General features: G+C 36.4%; 2 protein-coding genes across 2 annotated transcripts; both read left to right on the forward strand.

Moving 5' to 3' along the window:
- The first annotated feature begins 12417 nt into the window (after positions 1-12417).
- Positions 12418-13047, forward strand: LOC147510145 (uncharacterized). The gene has a single exon (XM_086598028.1). It carries the CDS (start codon positions 12418-12420, stop codon positions 13045-13047), a length of 630 nt encoding a protein of 209 aa, XP_086454154.1.
- A 1824-nt stretch (positions 13048-14871) lies between these two features.
- Positions 14872-15441, forward strand: LOC147510146 (uncharacterized). The gene has a single exon (XM_086598029.1). It carries the CDS (start codon positions 14872-14874, stop codon positions 15439-15441), a length of 570 nt encoding a protein of 189 aa, XP_086454155.1.
- The last annotated feature ends 8242 nt before the right edge of the window (positions 15442-23683 follow it).

Here is a 23683-nt window from a genome sequence, read left to right on the forward strand (position 1 = left end):
CCCAGTTGTTACTTCCTCTAGTGCTCTGTTTAGATTACTTGGTGCTATGCTATCCGTACTTATCCGAAACTGGAAAGTTTACTCTGATAAGGCCCTCCTAGCTCTTGAATTTCTCTGTTCATATGCTCTTGTTTTATTTGTCTAACTCTTTTTTTGTCTGTCTATGCTTGATCACAGCCTTTAGCATTGGCGGTGTGCTTTGTGCAATTGAGAACTAGTAGAATTCGTAAACCGCGGTGTGCTTTGTGCAGTTGAGAACCTACATTCATCCCCAGTGAATCCCCAATCGAAGTCTTGATAATAATGTCAGCCTTCGGGTATTGATAGACGAGCTAGTATCTGGCATGGAAGTGGAGAGGAGATCGTTTGATATGATGGATCTTCACCATATTCTGACATTGAAGTGACCATGATTTAGGCCTGCAACTATCGATTTCCACTATCTTTGGGCTCTAGTAGCTTGTTTCCTCACAAGATAACCTCTTACAAGAGCTTGTAGTTTAACTAGTCCTTTTAAAGCTCTATGAGCTTTTCTTGCCTGAAACACAATTTAAATCAGACTAAAAATAGAGAAATTAAAGGACACCAATAAGAACTAAACCAAAAAGCTATCTGTGACAGATGCAGAATAGAGAAAATTAAACAAACCAATGAAAAGCAATCTATGACTAAATATTCATCACCAATAAAAAGTCACAAACACCCATGAAAAGTGAACAAATAGAATGGAATGAGATGAACTAAACACTAAAACATCAAGAAAATAATACCAAGAATCCTCTAAATACAGTTTGAATCTTCACAGCAGCCCATCTTTCTCCATCTCCACCAAACATAGTACCTCTTCCATGGCTTGTAAGTCTAACTAACGATCGGCTAGCTGCTTGTCTTGCAAAAGAACAACAACAAAATATAGTGGAAATCAATCCCTTTTATCTGCCTAAAATTAGGGGTATTTAGGCTTTGGTCCTATTTATAGTAGCGATATTAGGCTTTGGTCCTAAAATTAATCAAACATGTGAGACACACGTATAAGGGTATTTTAGGTATTAAGCAAAATACAAGGCAAAAGTTGGACTAAAGTCTAATTTTCAAGTATAAATGTATCAAAGCCTAATATCGCTATTATAAGTAGGACTAAAACCTAAAAACCCCAAATTAGAAGTTCGTGGTACTGATAGGTGAGAAAAAAAATTTGGGTGCTATTTACGAAAAAAATGAAAGTTTGTGGTACTAAATATAGTTATAAACTCATTTAGCTTTATCGTATAACTCCCACAATCTTTTTACCTCTTTTCGAAGTTAATATTTGTGCATGTCCGATGCTAGGATAAGACCTGTTTAGAATGCTATAATTGCAGTCATCTCGCCCTCGTCGAGATTCTCTACTGATTGAGCTCCTGCTTTGAATCTTTCTAAAAAGTCTTTTAAAGATTCTTTTTTTCCTTGCTTCAATTGGAACAAAATTGAGATATTCTTTGGCTTTATCCTTTGACGCCTATAGTTTGTAAGATAATTTTCTTCTATATCTCTAAAGCATGAGATTGATCTTTCTTGCCGTGTACAAAACCATTTTAGTGCCTTACTATACCCTTCAAGCTTGCTGAAAACGATTTGCATAGAATAGAGTCGAGATACTCCGTACCTTTATATATGGAGAATTGATGTCGTTATCCAAATAGGTGGTCTATTGGATCCGACATTCCTTCATACTGAGTGAATCTTGGATTTTTGAATTTATGGGGCAAAGACATCATTTCGAATTCATTCTGTAACGGACTTCTGCTGACATCGTCTGCCATCTTTCTTACTGATGCCAACACCTTTTCAATTTGTTGTTCTCCTAACTGTCTCTGCATCATTTCTTGGATTAGTTCTTTTGTGATTGGTTCAACTACTTGTATATCTTCTTCTTCATGTATTGTTTTCTGTGCTTTCTTTGTTATAGATTGTGTTTCTGCTTGATAACTCTTTCTAATAACTGGACTAACCGATGTCAATTCTGTTCCATCTTTATCATCTAAATCTTGCAACGTAAGCTTCTCATTCATCTTCCTTATAGCTTCATTTTCTAATGCTAATCTCTTATTTTGTTTCTCTAATTCATTGAACTTTCTCAAAAGAGCTTGTAAAGATAGTTTTTCTTCTTGAATATCTTTGATTCTGTCATCATTTTCTCCCCTCATTTTGCTTGCTGATCTTCTTGTTCTTCTTTCTTCATGTCTTGACGTAGCCTGAGAATTGTTTTCTTCATTTTTTATCACTTTGTTGGTTGTGTTTCATTTAGGTGGCATCTTGAAACTAGAAAAAATGGAAGAGATATTGAAAATGAACTTAATTGATTCCAAGAAAATCTCCCTTTGAATCAGTTTGCTCAACAAAAACAAAGAAAAGTGTTGATGATCTTTTCTCGATGAACAAACGACACCAATGTAATGATCAAGAAAGTATACTCGAAATAATAGTAATTTGATATGAAAGAAATTGAAGGTTTTTATTGATCATCAATAGTGAAATGCTCTCGTTTTTCTCTCTCTGATTACAAGAAATGAGCTTATGAAAAACATAATCTAATCCTCCTCTCTCTCTTCTTCATATGGACTATCCTTTTCAGCAAACTACTAATCATTTGTTGATGCATGTCTATCTTCTTCCTCAACCTCTTCTTTCAGCCTCTTTCCTGCAACATACAATTTAAAGAGAGATATTGACTTTTACAAGTTGATATCTCAGTTTATAGATGAAATTACATGCTGAAATATCGGTTGGTATGATATTTGCCCACTATAGTCATTACGAGGAGGCAATGGGCGAATCATAAACCTTTTGAGGAAAGGTACAACGTTTGGCCTCTTTCTTTGAGTCTATCATGTAGAATAGATAGATACAAAAAGATGCAATCGCCAATTCAAAGCATCACCGATGCCTATGCCGGTGCACATGCAAAATGACATCTTCTTCTTTAAAAAAGAAAAACCTTATTCGGGTATTGATGCAATATTGGATCTTGCAGATACGTATATGGGAGCAAATGGTGGTGTTTAAGTAGTCTGATAGTTTGTCTATTTGTAAATTAAGGGACGCACCCCCTAGGGTTGGCCTTCTGACAGGGGTGCACGGCCTCTGGGCTATTCTAGTAAGTTCTCTGGGCTTTTCCGTATAATTTAGTTGGTGAACTGTAAGATCACTGTAGTTTTGGTCTTTATGTTGAGATGCCTATTTAAAGGCTGTTGGGGGTTTGAAAAGGCATTATTGGATTTTATCAATTTTATTCATCGTTTCTTAGTTAGAGAACGATTCTTGATTGTTTGCGAGCTGTGGAACGAACACGACTTCTCTATTTATTGCCACTGTAGCAACGCCCTCATTACTTTTGAGAATTGTGCCAATTTGGCTGGCTACAATTATAGGCCTGTATCTATGTGGTTCCAAAACGAAGGCTTTTGTTATATATATTTTTTATCTAAACCAAAGATTCTTAACTTGTTTTTAGGTGTCTTACTAACGAAGGGCGCGACTATTGATAAGAGCCCAAAACTGTAGTTTTAACCCTTTAACAATATTGTTTTTTGACTAATTATATGATTAATAAGTAAGAGTTAGTATTGTTATTATGTTCTTATGTATTTCAGGCATTGGAGTCGAATATGTGCAGAAATGTGCCCTTTTTGCGGGATAATAGAGCAAGGGTTGGTTGTTAAGAAGTTCTATGATTAAAGGCCAAAATCCAAGGAGAAAAAGCCCATTTAAAGCCCGGTCAAAGCTAAAAAGTCAAAGTCAATGCAGGCAGAAACAACACAAAAGTCAGTAGAACTTTCGAAGGTTGTATCTTTGGACTCAGACCTCAGAATTGGACCTATCTTATGTCAAAACGACCGGCTCGGAAAGAGCTTTCTAATGGTTCAAGCCTTAATCCAATCAGAGGAGAAGAAGTAGATGAAAAGGCTATTGAAGTTAAATTCAACTGGAAAGGCCTCTGTGGACTGAAGAAATTGGGTTTTGGGCTCGATTTTTCGGCCCATAACATGGCTCCTCAACCCATGCACGAAAAAGTGGATCTTGTCTCCTCCATATGGGAGACAAAGACTTACCTTTTAAGCATCTAGTTTTTTTACTTAGCCATTATCCAATAACTTGTTTTAGATCTAGTTTTTTACTTGATAGAATTAGTTTTCCTTTCCAATAGATTAGTTAGAACAAAGAATGAATATTATTTAGAATCATATTTAGTTTTATAATAAATTATTAGTTTTTCATTTCAATTTAGTTTATTGATTCAATTATTATTTAGTTTTAGTTGTCTTAAATTCATAATTAGTTTGTCTTCATTGATAATTAGTTAATCATCATCTTAGTTCTAAATTAGTTTTAAATCTTGTTTTAATTCATTTGAAATCATTATTATTATTGTTCAATTAGATTTATAAGTTTAATCATTTATTCAATAATAGGTTATTCTATGTGTTCTTGTGTTAGAAATAATAGTGTAATGATTCAAGGCTAAAACCTCCATTAGAGGGGTTTGAAGAAGCCTTGATGAAACTTGATTTCGATTAGCATAGAATAGTTCGTAATATTCTATTCCATTCTAGAAAGTAATTAGTTCACCATGAGAATGAGTTTGATTGCTTCACATGCTAGTTGTTAATTGGTAGAGATTACCATGAACAATATAATTAGGGATTAGAAACACCCAATTGTTATGCGGAAGCATTGCAATTCGGATTACGACAATTCTTTGTTAGTAAATTAAGTCGAATTAAGGTGGAATCAAATCCTCCTAATTCTTTATCTACATTCGAACCTTAGTATTTTAATTGCCATCTTATTATTTAGAACATTTCGATTATGTTATTTTCCATGGTTGTTAGCATAATTATATAATCCATACTCTCATTGACTTTGATAGAACTGATAATCTTAGTTAACGTAAATTCTAAAGAAGTAGGAGTGGAACGAACTTTTTATTCCAACTATATTGCAATGGCATTGAGAGTAGAAAACTTTGATAATTAAGCAGAAATTAGTTTTAGTTTTACTTGCGTTTGAGTTTCGTAGCTTATGCGTAGGTAAAACTATCATTTTACATATTATCAACTATCACACATGGTTCAACACAATTTTTTTTTTACGAAATTAAATCTTATTGGTTGGGGTTACTGACGTGGCAAGAAGTGGAGAATGAGTTGTTGAATCCAACTTCTCATCCCTCTGCTCCTTTTTCACCGTTCTTCCCTTTTCTTATCTCTCCTCTCATGTTCGAGTGCAACAGACGATATTCATCTATTTTAAAATCTAACTTCATAGAAACCAAAATCAACACTTTTGTGAATGGCTTTAGGCTTCAAAATTTGTGTGTTTTCACGATAGAGAAGAAGGTGAGATTGTTGGATTTCATAGTAAGATTCATAATTCGATAGAATTTATACAGGTGCTTGAGACACACTACGTTCATCTCTCCTTTGTCTTTCTAGTTCGAACTTGCCTCTCTAACTTGAAAGGAGCTGTTGGGTTTTTTTTTCACAACTTCACATAAAATGGTGAAAGTCTAAAATAGGAGAGTGGATGAAGGTTGTTTCTCAAAAAATAAAATAAAAGAAGAAGATTGCTTTATTGTTTCCCAAGTCCTACCCTGAATTTGGTTTGTAGCGCTTTATTTTGGGTTTTTGGTGAGTTATTTTCATTTTTGTTAATGATGTCAATATTAGAGAAGAAAAAAGGGTTGTGAATTGTGATTTTGTAATGAGGTCCTACCTCTTTTAGGACCATCCTAACCCGCCATCCTTACCCGCATACAGACAAATACTTAACTTGGTAATGTTTCAACTTTCAACCCTCTTTAAGTAATGTTTTTTTTTTAAATATTATAATCAAATCAGGCATCTTGACTATCTTCTTTCTCCTCTCTTGCCATTCTTTGTACTTCTCGTCAGCAATATATCGGTACAATCGAGTAATCGACTGGAAAAGTGTTATAGGTGCAATAACAAAATGTTAAAATCGAAAACCAAAGCTAAAACATGGAATCCCAACACACACAACAAGTTCACGCCATATTTTCATTATGAAATATAGAAATTGGTTGAACTTAGGTGAATAAATTATAAATTAGTAGGGAAGGAAATACAATTTGGTTCATTATAGGCAGTGGCTGAATCACCCAAGTAATGTTTCAAAGAGCAACAATTTCCTTTTCCATTGACCCCATTTTCACATTGTTGGATCTACCATCCACTAAAAATGAAATGTATATATTACTTGAAGAAGAAAACCTTTGAAATAAACAAATTGAACTGATCCAACCAAAAGTACTATTTTTTTGTGAACAATTGCTTAATAACATATGTAAAAGTATACAAATTATGATGCCGACGAAGTTCCGACGGGTGGTTCAGTGTTGATGGTGTTAGAGTCGCCACTGGGTGAAAACCGATTTGGTTTATGCCGGTGTTGGCGGGTCGTCACATGTGGGTCAGTGTGATTTTTGTGTATGTTTTTTATTTAAATTTTGGGGAAGATTGAGTTAACTCACTGATCCATTGTTTTCTACACAATTTGAGGGTAACTTATTGAAGAGGTGAACAAGTAATATTTTTGTTTGTGTGTGCGGATTAGGATGGTCCTACCCCTTAAAAGAAGTAGTATGCTAGCAATCTTCTTTTGTAATTGAGTCCTATATTGGGCGCCACGCAAATTGGATTGGGCAACCTCCAACCCAAGCCCAAACAACGAAGTCCAAAAGAAAGCCCAGTACACCCCCACCTAAATCACAAAAACCGGGAAAACCTTTTCAACCGGTATCATCTCTCTCACGTACCAAACCAAAACTCAACCAAAAATCAAAAACCAAAAACGTAACTTGATTTTGTGTAAGGATAGTTTCGTTGGTGCAAACAAGGATTTCTTTAGTTTCGAATATCAATTGGTGAGTGCATTTTGTTTATTTTTTTTTAATTCAACTCTAGTTTCTCAATTTGTGGTTTCTATTGTTGAATAATAAGTATGGTTGTTATTGTTGAATAATTTGTGGTTTCTATTGTTGATTTTTATATAATGCAAGTTTTTTAGACTGTTGGTACGAAGCATTGTTTGAGAAAAATTGAAACGATCTGGTGAGGTCGTTTTGAAGATGCACCAAATGACTCAGTGAGGTCGTTTTGGAAATGGCCCAAATGACCCAGTGAGGTCGTTTGAATGTTTTTTTTAATATTCTTGAATATTCTTTGTATTATTGAATAATTTGTGGTTTGTATTGTTGATTATTATACAATGCAAGTTGTTTGGACTCTAAAACGACAAATTATTCAATGCAATTTGTGGTTTCTATTGTTGATTATTATATAATGCAAGAGGAATAATAAAATCGGTATAATGTATAAATAGGTGAGAGATATTTTTGGGTACAGTGAGGGAGTCTTGGCTTTGAAACTTCAGGGTTATGAAAAATTGGGTTTGAGTGCACTTACTGTTGTTAAGTTAGTAGGTAGGTTGTAGTCCATCGCTATTGGTTGGTGCTGTTAATGGGGGTTTTGTCAGAGTTCTTGAGAAGTTGAAGGGTCTAGGAGTTAGTAGTGATTGGTTTGTGGGGCATTTGTCATAATCTTAGTGGTATACCAATTATGGCATTTGTTTCGTTGCGAAGTAATTCTTGTTAGGATTTTTGGAAGTTTGGAAGTTTTAGAACTATAATAGTAGTGTTAAAAATCAGAATATGATTTAGATTTGATTAAACTTATTATAGTTACTAATACTTGTTTTATTTTTCTTTGTAGCAATGAGTCCTCGATCAAAGAATGTCAAGAATGTAGCTAAAACTACATTCAAGGGTGTGAAAAAGTTGTTAGGCGGCGGTTCCTCTAGTGATGACGCGGTTGAAAGAAAGAGACAAAAGGGAGATGACTTAACGACATCAGTGCGTAGAGGGGACCACAAAGAAAAAGAGTTTCCTAAGGTTCTTGAAGTTCATTCATCGAGTGAAGATAGTGTAGATAGCGATAACAATGTAGGTTTAGATGTAAATATGGATCGTGCGAAGAGTATAGTGGAAGAGGAAAGTGAGGAGGGGGAAGAGGAGGGTGATGAAGAGGATGACAATGGGGATGAGGAAGAGGAGCAGGATGATGATGTGGAAGAAAATGTGGTAGAAGTTATACCACCAGTGGAAGAAGCACCTCTGGTATTGGATTTTGTGGGAAAATTCAATGATGATTTGAAGTTCAAAAGAGGTGAGTATGGGGGTGGCCCGTATGAGTCAGAGCTGTTGTATGACTATACAGTACATGTCGCTCGCGATGTTTGGGAGAAGAGGGTAATATTTTGATTTTCTTTAGTACTTTGATTTTCTTTTACAAAATCTTTTGTTTCTACTCATATATATCTAATGCGTGCTTGGTTGTTTCAGGAGGATCGCAGAGCATTGAAATGTGCTCTACACTTAGCAAAGTTCTGCCAATGGGATTTCATGAATGAATTTAGAAGGTGTCCGAGATTTGCCCACGAGTTGAGAAAGACTGGGTTGTATGATCTCGTGTTAAGTTATCACGAGCATATGGATCCACCATTGGTCTTTGCGTTTGTGGAGAGGTGACATCCGGAGATAAACACCTTTCATATGCCATTTGGGGAGATGACTGTGACTTTGGACGATGTTGTGCAATTTGTGGAGTCACAATTAGAGGAAGAGCGGTGCAAGGGGACAGTGAGTTGAACTTACAACAATCAATAAATCTCCTACACCGTGCTCTGGGTCTCTGATAATTATAAAAACTAGCTTTTAATCCTACTTAACTAATTAAACTCGGCATAAGTAAAAACATGAATTAACACTAGTTGTTATCAAAGTTCTACTCTCAATTATCATGCAATAACGGGAGTTAGAATTCGTTCCACTCCTAGTTGCTTAAACATAAGAATTTCCCTAACATAAACAATTCTACAATATCAATGAGAGCAATGGTTTAATTATACTAAAATGGTGAAAATAACTAATTAAGATATGCTAAGTTATACTATGGCAATTTAATGAGAAGATGTGAATGAGAAGAAGAGATTAGGGGGATTTGATTCCACCTTGATCAATTCTTAATATGCGTGTGTAGATTTTGTTGCAACCCTAATCTTTATGTTTTCACATAAAGGTTGGGTCTTTTTATCCCTAATTATTCATGGCATCTCTACTAACTAATAATTAGCATGTGAGGCAATTGAAACCCATTCTCATCGTGAATTAACTACCTTCTAGAGTGGAATATCTTACTACAACTATTCTATACTAGCTAACACATCAAGTCTTCATCAAGACTTTAATCAAACCCCTCTAATGGAGGTTTAGCTATGAATCATGAGACTATCATAAACATAATAATAAGTAGAAGAAGACATAATGAAAGAACTACTTTATTAATAATAACTTGACTTGAATTAATGGTGTCTAGGCTAAATAACATAAACTAGGGTTTAAAACTAAAGAAGAAAAACTAATTTATTATCTAATGGGTTCTAGAGAGAGAGAGAGAACCCTAATTTACAACTAAACTAAAGAGGGGAGTAGTCAAGTTTTGTTTAGACTTAACCCTCTTTATATATAAAAGGGTTAGGTTTACAATTTCATGCATGGGATTTTGAGCTATGTTTTAGGCCATTAAATCAAGTCCAAAACCTAATTACTTAAGTCCAAAAAGGGTTTCTCTGCTGGAAATTACTGCAAAAGCCTTTTCATCTACTTTTACTCCTCTGATTGGATTAAGACTTACACCATTAGAAAGATCTTTCCGAGTCGGTCGTTTTGACATATAGTAGACTCAATTCCAAGGTATGAGTCCAAAGATATAGGCTGCATAAGTTCTGTTGACTTTTTCTACTCTATTTCTGCCCACATTGACTTTGACTTTTCAGCTTTGACTGGGCTTTAAAAAGGTTTTTTCTCCTTAAAATTTGGGCTTTAACCATAAAACTTCTTAGCAACCAACCTTTGCTTCTTTCTCTTGCAAAATTGACATATTTTATCACATATTTGACTCCAATACCTGAAATACACAAAAACACGTAAATAGTACTAACTCATATTTATTATAAACATAATTAGTCTAAATGTAATATTATTAAGGGGTTAAAACTACAATTTTGGGCTCTTATCAAACCACCCCCAAACAGCATTTTGCTTGTCCTCAAGTAAATATGAAAAATTAAAATAAGTGACCAAAAATAGAGTTCTAACTAATCTCGTTTCACCGAGTGCGATTACATTGACCATATGCAATAAGACCTTAAACCACTAGGAATTCTCTAGTGGATGAGTTATAGTCTCATGAGAGTTTTCCAGAGAAGGTACTCCCAAATTTCATCTATACTATAACGACTACGAAATAAAAATTACTGTTTCCTTATTTATTCTCAGATATCTATACATCTCACTAGCAATGAATATAGAATAATCAATTGGAAACCTAAGCTAATACGTGCATAATAAAAAATAATCTGGCCTTGGAGGTGCGAGCAATGGGGACCAATTCTTGGGCGAATGGTTGTGAGATAACTTAAGTTGAATTATGATCTAGTACTCTAATTGTTTGCCGCATCTAGTTAAAAAGTTTGGTGCTTTTTTTTCTTATCTTTCTCAAACATCAAGAACCCTTCCTTTCTAGGTAAAATCCTCCATTGCTTAATAGTGTGAGTTTTGGAAAGCTTGGGGACACTCTCTTCTCAACCCTTATGTTTTCCTTTACCTCGGGTAAAATCCTACATTGATCTACAGTGTTAGTTCTGAACAGGAAACGGAAGTCTCTCTTTTCGAATTTTCTCTAGAATCTCTCGCTATTCAATATGGTTGTTCCACCTTTTGGATTGGGAGTAGGACGACACCAAACCTTCTACATCACCCCCAATGTTGTTGAATCTTCAGCCTAAGGCGCAAGAAGGAATGAGGTAGCAAGACTAACCCATGGTACATATGCAGAAAAAGCCAAATCACGAATGCAGCATACTGTGGATGTCTCCACCTTGCCTATGCCGTCAAAAAGAGGAGACCATCCATCCATAAAGATACCTCTGACAGCTATTGAAAAGGGCATTGAAGCTTGCAAGCTTTCTCTAGTAGCCCGACTTGACATGAATCAGATAAACATTGAGAAAATCAGATCAGTAGTCAGCACTGATTGGGGTTTAATGGGGAAAGTATAGGTGACACCTTCGGGTAAACCTTTTTAGATTTGAAGCTGTAGAAGAGTATAACAAAGTTTTCTATGGAAGACCATGGCATATTGTAGGACATCTCTTGCAATTCACAAAATGGACCCCAAATTTCAATATCGAAAATCATCGACAAACTACAGCCCCTATGTGGGTAAAGTTTCCAGGCCTTCCCCTTGAATATTGGGAAGTTGAAACGTTGATGTCTCTAGGGCAGGGACTGGGTTGCCCTATCAGAGTAGATGCAAATTCTCTCGCAAGGGAGAATGGATATTATGCAAGGGTCCTAGTCGATATAGATTTAACAGAATCAATCCCAGACAAAATATTAGTGGAAGTGGAGGAACTGGGAATTGAATTCTGGCAGGAAATAAGACTGGGAAAAATCCCAAAGTTCTGTAACCACTGCAAAATGGTTAGCCATTTAACTGCGGAATGCAGACGTCTCAGAGCTGAAAAGAGGAAATAGCAAGTACTCAACCAAGAAGCAGAAGCAGCTCCAAATGGCCCTGCACCGCTTCTTTCCAAAAGCCAGAAAAGAAGACTGAAGAGAAGAAACATGCAAACTGAATGGAGACCAATAGAGACTGTGATGCAAAGAGAAGAGGTTTTACCATCTTCTGGGACACCAGAGGATTTGGCGGAAGTACCACTTACTACTGAAACTGCAAGTGCAGTAGAAGTGAGGCAGGACCCAAATCAGGGTGAACAGGCTATATGGGAAACTACCTCTGCAGGCCCAACGGTTATACCACTGCTAGTAAGCCTTCCCAGCTCAGTCACTGACTTGGTTCCTTTCCTCCCATCCTCAGAGGAAGACTGCCTCCAAATGGCCTTGGAAGTGGTAGCTCTAGCAGAATCTCAGGCAGAATACTTGGAAGCAGCTGAGGATGAAGCAGAGATTGCAGGACATCTATCAGAGCAAGGGACTGAGTATTTTGAAGAGCACTTGTACCCAGAACCAGAAACTCATAACCGTATAACTGAAAAGGAAATTCTGGAAACACCTGTGCGACAGATTAATACTCCCTCAGTCACTACAAGATCGATGAAGTATGCTCAGCAACAATCTACCCAGAGGCAAGCTAGTACTTCGAAGAAAAAAGGAAGAGGAAGACCCAAGGGGTCAGGTAGAAAAAGAAACCACAAAAACTCAAGATGAGTAGACCTATAAGTGTTTGGAATGTGAGAGGTATAAACGATTCTCACAAAATGCAAGAAGTAAATAAGATGAGGATAGAGAATAACCTGACAATTCTTGGTTTCATAGAAACAAAGGTGAAAAATGATAAATTTGATTCCACCAGTCAAGCCTGCTACCCTGACAGGGAAGTAATCAACAACTATGAGCATGACCCAAATGGCAGAATATGGGTTGCATGGAATCCTTTTGAAGTTCAAGTTCAAAAAATTAAAGCAAGTGACCAGTACATTCATGTCAAGGTAACTTTACATTCAAATGTTTCCTTTTACTTTAGTATTATCTATGCAAGAAATGATAGTAATCGCATGAAGGAGCTTTGGAATGACATTACTTGCCTGAACCCAAATGCACAGTCTTGGTGCTTAATGGGAGACTTTAACAACGTCACAAAGTCTAAGGAGAGAATAGGGGGAGCCCCAGTACATCCTCGCGAGATTGAGAATATCATTGACTATTTTCAAGCAAATGGACTCTCTGATCTTAACTTTGTTGGTCACTTTTACACTTGGTCAAATAAGCAAGAAGGAAAGAACAGAATCATGACTAAGATTGACCGATACATGGTGAACTCTTATTGGCTTAGTACTCATGCTGACATTGAAGCGGACTTTATCTCTCATACAACCTCTGATCACACTCTAGCCTTAGTCAGATAACATAGCTTTGTGAAAAGACCAAGCCCCTTTCGATTCTTTAATGGCTGGGTCTATCATCCTGAATTTATGGAGATTTTAAATGAAACATGGGAAATAAGAGTTGATGCAAACCCAATGTACATTCTTCTTCAAAAGCTCAAAGTTCTTAAACTTAGGCTCAAAAGTTGGACCAAGCTTCACTTCTCCAGCCTGCATGCCAGAGTAGAAGCTGCAAAGGAAGAGATCCACCGTATACAGAGGCTACTACAGTTGAATCCACTAGATCACAATCTTGCAAGAAAGGAGAAAAAAGCCATGGAACTCAATGGGGAACTTGCAAGAGCAGCAGAACTGGAAATTAAACTAAAAACATCACATGATTGGTTCGTACAGGGTGACAAGGGAACTTCTTACTTTCATAACTGCTTGAAAGAAAAAAAGCACAAGAGAGCTATCTGGTCCATACCTGACAAGGAAGGTACCACTGTCAACACCCAAAAGCAAATCATAAATGTTTTCACTAATTTCTACAAAGACATGATAGGCACCAATGCCAGCATGTACACCCTGACTTCTTCCACAATCTTATAGTAAAGGATTCACTCATCAATGATCACATCCTAGATGCAGACATCAGTCCTGAAGAAATCAAGCAAGCCCTATTCTCGATGGATGACACTAAGGCCCCCGGGCCTGATAGCTTCAATTCCTTCTTCTACAAATTTTGTTGGAGTATTGTTGGGCATGACTTCACAAATGCGATAATAAATGTCTTCAATGGAGGGAAGATTCCAAGAGGAGTAAACTCAACACTCCTATGTCTCATTCCAAAGCAACCACAACCACTCTCTGTGACACATTTTAGACCCATAACATGTTGTAATATTCTTTATAGATGCATCACAAAAGTCATTACCAATAGACTGAAGCCTATCATCTCTGATCTAGTCTCTTCCAATCAAACTACCATTATCCCTGGAAGGAGTATTCAGGACAACTTATTATTCTCTCATGAGCTTATCAGAAGCTATGAAAGGAAAAGGCTGTCACCTAGATGCACCATCAAGCTTAACATTCAAAAAGCTTTTGACATGGTGAGTTAAGAGACTATACATCACATGCTGATAAAACTTAACTTTCCTTCAAGAATGATCAGTTGGATAGAGCTATGCATCATGAACCCCCACTTCTCTCTTCTCATAAATGGCTCTGTTGAAGGTTTCTTTCAAGGAAAGAGGGGTTTAAGGCAGGGGGATCCTCTCTCACCTTACTTGTTTGTAATTGTCATGGATATCTTGGGTTGTCTACTCACTCAAGGCATGATTCTGAACTCATTTAAGCTGCATCCTAAGTGTAAAAGGATCAAGCTAACTCATTTATGTTTTGTTGATGATGTCATGATTTTTTGCAAAGGAGACTCTCAATCAGTCATTGCTATCAAGGGAATTTTTGAACTCTTTTGCAGCAGCCACAGGCCTATCTATGAACACTTCAAAAACTACAATGCTAGTTGGATGACTAAATGATGAAGAGGCCTCAAGTTTTGCAAACCTTCTAATAGTTCAAGTGATTAAACCTCCCATCACTTAGCTTGGAATTCCATTGGTATCATCTCGCTTGAGCATTAAGGATTGTCAGCCTTTGATTGAAAAGGTCACATCCAAAATAATAGACTGGAAAGCGAGGCTACTCTTTAATGCAGGTAGAGTTGAGCTCATAAGGTCTGTCCTCACCTCATTTCATGTCTACTGGTCCAAAACTTTCATCATGCCTATCGCAGTTCTTAACTAGATTACTAGCATTTGTGCTAAATTCCTATGGAGTAGACCCTCAATGACAAGGAAAATGCATCAAGCAAGCTGGCACACTGTATTGGCAAAGGAGGAAGGAGGCCTTAATATCATGGACATACACAGATGGAATAAAGCTGCAAATTGTGGACTAGTCTATGGAAATGCATCAAAGCAAGAATCTGTGTGGGTTCAATGGACATATGAACATCACATCAAGAACAAGCACTTTTGGACAATGCCAATTCCACAAGACTGTTCATGGGCATGGAGGCATATACTGCATACAAGGAAACTAGCTGGAAACTTCATCCAAACTAGGATAGTAGATGGTATCACTACGTACCTTTCGCATGACTTGTGGTGTACAAGTGAATCTCTCCTACGGAACCAGCAAGCCCTCACAGCATGGGGAACTCTATTTCCTCTTGATACTAAAGTGCAAGCTCTAATCTCTAATGGCATCTGGAACTCCTCTGTTAATCTCATACAAGACCTAAGGCTGCGAACTAAGATTCTCTCCACTGACATTAACATGGCAATGCAGCAGGATCTTGTAATCTGGACCCCCTCTCACACAGGTGCTTTCACTACAAAATCGGCATATAAAGTAATCAAGAAGTGAGCCGTACAGGTAAAATGGTCCAACTTGGTTTGGGGGAAACTCGTGCATCCAAGAAACTCCTTCTATTCATGGTCCCTCTTCTCGGGCTCAATCCAAACTCAGGACAGACTAATGCATAAGAAAGTGCTCACTATTTCACAATACATATTCTGTGCAAACAGCAGGGAAAACTCCAAGCACCTCTTATTTGAATGCCCATATTCAAAAAAGTCTGGAATGATGTTAAAAACTTCATGAGGTTGTTAACAAATGTAAGGAACGCGAATAGAGAATGGTCCAGTATCTTCTGGGCAGTTCAAGTAAACTCCACAAAAGCAGAAATTATGAAAGCCTTTATCTGTGCAACAGTAGGTGGAATCTGGGCCGAGCGAAATTCCAGAAGATTTGAACATATTCAGACACAAGCTCATAAAGTTGCTCTAAATGTCATTAGAGCTACCAGGCTGTACTTGCAAGACCGAACTCAAGGAAGTGGCCGATACAGCGCAAACTCGAGAATTCTTGCAAAGAATTGGAGTGACAGCAAGTATGAAAGGGAGAACCCTCACCAACTGCACCTGGATGAAACCTGATGGAGATGTTCTAAAGCTAAATTTGGATGGGTCAGTAACAAATGACAACACTGGATTTGGAGGAACGCTACGAGATAGTAATGGAGAAGTAAGACTAGCGTATACAGGAAGCAATGGGCCTCGCTCAGTCCTGTTCCAAGAGCTTCAAGGTATAAAATATGGACTCCTTGGGAGTCTACATCTCTCTAGTACCAAGATCATGGTAGCATCCGATTCACTCAATGCCATCCAGATATTGAACCAAGCAGTACAACCACCTTGGAACTACCTCAACATTACTATGGAGATAATGGAGCTAACGACAAAGTTTCATCGATAACTTTCCACCATGTCTATCGTGAGACAAACAGGGCAGCAGATCACCTAGCCTCACTAGGACACTCATTCCCTAGCACTGCACCAGAAAGATACATGTATTTGTTTCCACCCTTTGATGACTGTCTGCCCAAGATTATAGAAGAGGACAAAAATGGAAAAATGTACTCAAGGTTATCTTAAATAATACAGGTTAGGGTCTGCCATAACCCACGCTTTTTTTTTTTTAAAAATACGTGCATAATAATCAATCATTTATGGATGAACATATATATAATGAACTATGTTATGAAATGCAATAACAGGTCTGTTTATGAAACTTTGGAATAACGTCCTTAAGTAGGTCCTCATATATATGTCGAGACAAAAACACTCTGATTTTTCCACTAAAGTTTTGCTCACTCCAGTGCGTAGTGGGCACACTTTTTACCTTACAAACTCAATGACATACAAGGAAACCAAAGTCGATCAAACACTAACCTATTCCAAATTGAGCTAGAGGTCTTTATTAGGTGTTGCGGGGATTAGGGGATGGTTTAAGAATGAAGGAAATGGATATTCAAAATGATAAGTCTGAGATAATAGAGGCTTCAAAATATGTAACTAGAGAAAACCTTGTTTTACTTTGCTTCTACACTTTGTTTCCATTCTTAGCCATTTTTTTTTCTTTTGGCTTTTGACTCATTTGATTATGTTTTTGGAGTTCTAATTTTTTATTTTATTTATTTATTTTTTCTTTGGATGGAAACTTTTTTTTTCTTTTCTTATTTGAAGCAACTAACAAATTCTTGGTTTTCCATAGGTATTTCTCTTTTCTTTTCTTCATTTCATCTCTATTCTCAGACTTATTCAAAAATGGGTAGGCTGATTTTATTTTTATTTTGTTTTTATAAAAGGGTAAAGGATTTGTGGTTTATGAAAAAGCTAAAGCAAGGCTCAGAGGTAGGGGTGCAGATGGATAGCCGAATATCCGAATCCGATTCGTATTCGTATTCGAAAAATAGGATATTATCCGAAATTTTTGGATATCGGATTCGGATAAATTTTCACATCCGAATAGATTTTGGATACGGATACGGATGCTGGTACTATCCGTCGGATAATATCCGAATCCGATTTAATTAATATAAATATATTATTATATTAAAACTATAAAATATAAATACAAATTTAATTTAGTTTAGGGTTTTTTTTCTTTCTCAAACTTAATCTCAATTCTCAACGCCGCAACCCGCAACCACCACTCAAATTCTCAAATCTCAAATTCTCAACGCACCACCAGGCACCACCGCTCCTCTTCTTCTTCTTCCTCAAAGCACCACCACTCTTCAACACGCAAAGGTATGTCAAATTTTCAAATCGTCTGTGTCTTTACTACACTCGTGTATAGATGCATTTGGTACTTGTCGTCCAAGTATACATCAGATAAAAACATCAGTAAAACTGCTCCCTTAAATCAGAGAACCACCAGTTTGTTATCTACTGACCCTACTCTTACCCTCTATCGAATCAAACTCTTTAATAAGCTCCTCCAATTGCATAGTTGCCCCTATATAGTTATCGTCCCTTTGTCACCATTCAGTTGTTGTGGTGTCTGACTATCTCTTATGTACCAGGATTGAAGAAGAAACAGTTATGAAATCTTGATTTTTACTGAACTACGACTACTTCCTATGTGTATTTGTATTTCCAAACATGGTCTACTATCGAAACCATAAACTCAACTCTGAGTTAATTGTTTAGAGGATGTGGAATTGAAATTTCAACGAACTATAGGAGAAGCCTTCTTTGAACATGAAGTCTCTTCCTTTCGTTTTTGTCGACTTGTCAAGATCCTCTCTTTCTGCAACATTAAACACATACACGCCATTCAAATCTTGCAAAATTTTCTTCTCTCTCTGCAAATGTGTAATAACAAATGTACAACAGTTAAACCATTTGGAAATTTTACAGTAACAAACTTACACAAAAGATTTTAAAAAAAAACTTACAGTGTTATAAAAGCATATTATCAACTAATAAAAAACAACCTTCTAAGTTTAAATGTCGTCATCAGAAATGTCACGAGGACTGTTATCATCTCTACTGTTCCTTTAAAACCTGTTATCCTCTCTACTGAAATGAAGAAAAGTTTAAAGTTGTTCTGATTATGAAGTTTGACAAGTTGTTCTCTCTCTCAGTATCATTTTTTTTTTGAAGATTTTTTGAATTTTTGAATTTTTGAATTTTGAAGAATCTAGAAGTGTTGTCTGTCAGTCTGTCTTTAATATTGACTCTATTTATTGTATTATCTAGGTGGAAATGGCTACCCCAACCCCAAGCAGTGCTGCATCAGCTCCTTCACCTAGTGGTAGTGTGAGCCATACGCCTATCAACGAGCCTACGCCTATTGATGCCGATACTGCTGCTGCTAGTATATCGTCGGATGAAGAAACGACTCTATTTGAAAGTCTTTGATCCATTGAAAGGTAAACGTTCAAAAGTGTGGCTAGAGTTTGAAATTAAAAATTAGGAGATGGAACCTCTAAAGCTTATTGTAAACATTGCAAAAAGAGTTTTGATCCTAGTAGTAAGTTGGGTACTACCCATTTGAGAAATCATTTGAAAGCTTGCAAGATAAAGAAACGTTTTACTTCGGGTCAAAAGCTTTTGTGTAATTCATTTAGCGCAAATGAAGCTCCAAAATTAGCAAGTTGGAAATATGACCCACGTACAAGTAGACTTGACTTTGCACGCATGGTTGCTAAGCATGATTACCCTTTTCTTATGGCTGAGCATGAATACTTTAGAGTTTTCATAAATGGTATTTGTCCTATGTTCAAATGGGTCTCAAGAACCATTGTTTGAGAGGATGTCATGCAACTTTACAATGAGTCAAGAACTGAGTTACAAGATTTTTTTGATAAGTTGCCATCAAAAGTTAGTTTTACAACTGATATGTGGACCCCTGACTATCAAAATATTGGTTATTGTTGTGTTACTTGTCATTATATTGATGATGAGTGGGTGTTGCGAAAAAAAATCATTGCTTATCTTACTGTTCCTATGCCACATAGTGGTGTTGTTCTTAGTGAGGTTATCAAGGCTCAAGCGTTGGCATGGAATGTTGATAGAAAGTTATTTGCTATAACCGTTGATAATGCTTCTAACAATAATACTATGGTAGTGGAGCTCAAGGATTGGCTTAAGAGGAAAGGGGTTTTATGTCTTGATGGTAGTTTGTTTCATATAAGATGTAGTGCCCATATTTTAAATCTTATTGTGCAAGATGGATTGAATGTGATTGCTCCTTTTATTGTTAAGATTCGAGGGAGTGCTAGGTATGGCAAGAATTCTCAAAGTAGGCATAAAAAGTTTTTGAATGCATTAGCTCAGACAAGGTTAACTGGGAAAGGGGTTTCTATGGATGTTCCTACAAGATGGAACTCTACTTATGACATGCTCTGTAGTGCCATCCGAGTACGTAGAGCCTTTGAGCGTTTGGCAGAGTTAGCTTCTGACTATAAGCATTTACCTTCTCCTGAAGAATGGGAAATGGGAACTAAAATTTGTGAGTGTTTGAAAGTTTTCAATGATGCTACACTTCATTTCTCCGGCGTCCAATACCCAACTGCAAATTTGCATTTTAAATATGTTTGTGATATTCATCATGATATTCTTGAGTGGTTAGACTCTAATTTTTATTATATCCGTGATATGGCAAAGGCTATGAAAGAAAATTTTGATAAATATTGGAGTGAATGTAATTTATTGATGAGTTTTTGTGTTATACTTGATCCTTGTTATAAGATGGAGTTTATTGAGTATGACTTTACTATGATTTATGGTAAGGAGTCTACAAAAGAAGAAGATGTGAAAAATTCTTTGAATGAGTTGTACACCATGTATGCAATGTCCGATTCTTCTATGGTTGATGTCGAATCATCTTCTAGTTTGTTGAATTCATTTTCTGGTGACCAAGGGAGTTCTAAGATGAATGAAGGTTTCCAAAATTTCACGAAACAATGTTCAGAAAGTTCAAAAGTTCCGAAAACAGAGTTGGAGAAGTATCTAGAAGAAGATTTATTCCCATTTGATGCTAATGGGAAAGGTTGTGACATATTGGTTTGGTGGAAAAACAATGGTCCAAAGTTTCCTATATTAGCAGGGATGGCACGTGACCTTCTAGCAGTTCCTATGTCGAGTGTTGCTTCAGAATCTGCATTTAGTTCCGGTGGAAGAATAATTACCGACTCTCGTTCATCATTGGGTGTTGATTTTGTGGAGGCGTTGGTATGTTTGAAGGATTGGTTGCCTAAACTTAATGGTAACTTCCTTCTCTTGAACTTTATTTAAGAATATATATATATTCAAGAATTACATCATGTCTAACTTTCTTTATATCTTAATTCATTTATGCATTAGTACCGATTGTTGGCTTGGATGCTTGACTTGTGATAGAACAACTTTTAGTATCGACACTATGAAACAAGGTAAGAATAAGACTAGTAAGGTTAATTTATATCTTGTCTACTTTTTTAAGTAATTAGTGATACATATGTTTCTTTATGTTTTTGTGAAGTATTTAATTATTTATTTTCAAATATAATCTCTAAATGAGTTGGTTGTGATTTTACCTCTATCCGGTGTTAATGTGTTAATTGATTGGAACCGTTTTGGATGCGAAAAGTGTTGTATGGGCAGGGGCCAAATTTCTATGTTTATGTAATAGAGATGATCTCTAGTTTGTAATAGATTTCTATGTTTGTAATAGGTTATGAGGGTATTTTCTTAAGTTAGAAGTATTTTCTTAATTAAGAGGTTGAACTGTTGAAGTTTGTTTAACAAGTTAATGAAGCATGAACTGATGAACTGCTATGTTAATGTTAATTTAGTGTTTAACAGGTTGATTTTGATGAATAAGGTACTGCCGCAGCTTTTAACAGGTTAATTTAGAACATGATTTGGACTGTACCAGGTGATAAGGTCCATGAAATCATGAAAGCCCATCACGAAATCATGAAAGCCCATGTTTAGAGATCGGATCGGATATTATCCAATATCCAAATCGGATATCGGATTCGGACATTATTTTACACATCCGGTCGGATTCGGATGTGAGTAATAAATTTTGGATTCGGATTCGGATGTAGGCATATCCGAATCCGAAACTATCCGTCTGCAGCCCTACGTCAGAGGGGAGACTAGCGGAAAATAATTTCATATAGGTTTGAATTTCTGGCTATATCGATCCAAAAAGGGCCTAAATTATCGTTTAGGATATGGTATACTGATCAAGCAAGTGGACGTGTGATTTCTCTATTTGGAATTTACTTCTCCCTTGTGTCATTACTCAGATATTTCACTCATAAGGCTTGTAGGATGTATTCTCACAGGATTTGTAGAATAAGTACTCTAGCCTAGATTTCAGAAAATTACTGCCAATACAACATAGATGCTCATGCAATATATTTATGGAAAGATACAATGATTATTACGTACAAATTAACCAAAGTTTCTAAAAACTATTCTAATTTAAAAGCTAAAGTGAAACTTCTAAACTACTATCATCACAGAAAAAGAAACAATACCAATATTCCTAAGTGCAAAATATAAATACTTTTTATTTTTATTTATATTTTTATTTTTTTACTAAAAAGTAAAGTGCATATTATACATATATATCCTACTCGGTGCCTAATTTTTGCAAATGTTTCTATCCCACCCCCAAACAATCGAACACTTTGTCCTTAAAGTGTAAAGAGATAAGAAAATAATTTACCATAAAAACGTGGTAAAAATTGCAGTACATGTAACAGAAATATTATAAAGATAATATGATAACATGAAGCACAATTAAACTGTTGCGTACTAACTAACACAAATTCTACTGGAGTCAACATGACAGGCAAAGGGTGGTAAAAAATTTGAAATGAAATACCAAAATACACCACCCCTGAACAAAATTTGAAAACTCTTAATAAGTTTGGAATTTTTTGTGGCCTATACTCCATTAAGGTGGCATTTTACAAAAAATTATATAGGTCTTTTAAAGTCATATTCCCCTAGACTATGCACACCCCCAAACAAGCAAGAAATTGGGGTGGCACAAAATAGATGATGCGTTGTCAACTATAAACTAATAGTCGAAAGAGTTGGGGGTCTAGCCATAAAAATATAATACTAAATGCACCCCCAAACATAATGAAGTTGTATAATTGGAAGCAATCTTGTACAAGAATTAATGTTGTAGCCATTTTAAAGAGTTAGAATGACCCAAAAGATGAATTAGTGATATTTTTAGGTGAGAAAGGAATGAAGTATGGATCTTGATGTCTTTCATGAGGCTCAGATGAGGAAAAATAAGACAAACTAGGCTTCTCACTACACTCAGTCAAAGCTTGGCTCTCAACTACAAGAATAGTGTACTCATGGGATTGTGTGCTAGGCAAACACTTTTCACCGTGAGAGTTGAAAAAATTATAGAGGATCTCTGAGGCAACTGGCTCAAGTGCGAATTTGAGGTTCCTCTGAAATTGTGGGTGAATGGATGGCTTAGTTGTGGTAGATGGTTGGATTTTAAGAGGTGGTAACTCAAGTGGATGGTGGTCGGTTGGTGGTTCATTAGTTGGATGATCCTTAGCTGCCAAACTAAATTGAGATTCATATTGCGCTAAAGAAGTTACTTCGTTTAATTCCTACACATTACCTTGTTCATGCCTTAGATTAGAATTGTTGATTTCTATTTCCTCACTCTCATCCTCTAAAATAATATAAGTTTCCTCAATGGCATCATGGTCATCCGACACAAGTCCTAAAGAGTCGTCTTCAAGAAATTCCTAATCCAGGTAAGGTATGGAGTTAATATAATGGTTAATGGGAGGTTCATGGGAAGGTAATGGTTCATGATATTCAGGGTAGGTCTTAACTAGGTCGAATGGTGTGGTTATGGGAATAGGTTGTTCTACTTGTGTGTCGATCTTTGGTAAAGTTGAAAGTTCTTTGTTAGGTAAGGGATCATGGAAATCATCTGGGCTATATTTTGAAGTATAGTTTGGGTTTAGGAATTTTGTTCTCTAAATGTGTTTTCATTGTTATCTATTTGTTCCCTAAATGTAGTGGGTGATTTCTGGCATGGTGGAAGGGTCCGCGTAGGTGAGGTTAGCATCAATCTTGTCCGTTCTAGGTTCTGAAGCATTATTTTGTTTTGGGCCATTATTTTGTCAAATGTTGTTAGTGGAGGGGAAACTTGGTTGTGTGGTTCTGGTTAGTATGGTGTTTGATAGTCATAGTTATTGGCGAATGGATATGATATGAGTCCTTCTTGGGATATGGCGTTTGAGTGACTCTGGTTGATCATAGCCTGTGATGGGTTA

The sequence above is a fragment of the Coptis chinensis genome, chromosome 3 (assembly GCF_015680905.1).
Source record: "Coptis chinensis isolate HL-2020 chromosome 3, ASM1568090v1, whole genome shotgun sequence".
Taxonomy (NCBI): domain Eukaryota; kingdom Viridiplantae; phylum Streptophyta; class Magnoliopsida; order Ranunculales; family Ranunculaceae; genus Coptis; species Coptis chinensis.

Bases quoted from the DNA above. Each gene is read 5' to 3' on its own strand.
- LOC147510145 (XM_086598028.1), top strand. From the start codon at position 12,418: ATGAGGATAGAGAATAACCTGACAATTCTTGGTTTCATAGAAACAAAG.
- LOC147510146 (XM_086598029.1), top strand. From the start codon at position 14,872: ATGCATCAAGCAAGCTGGCACACTGTATTGGCAAAGGAGGAAGGAGGC.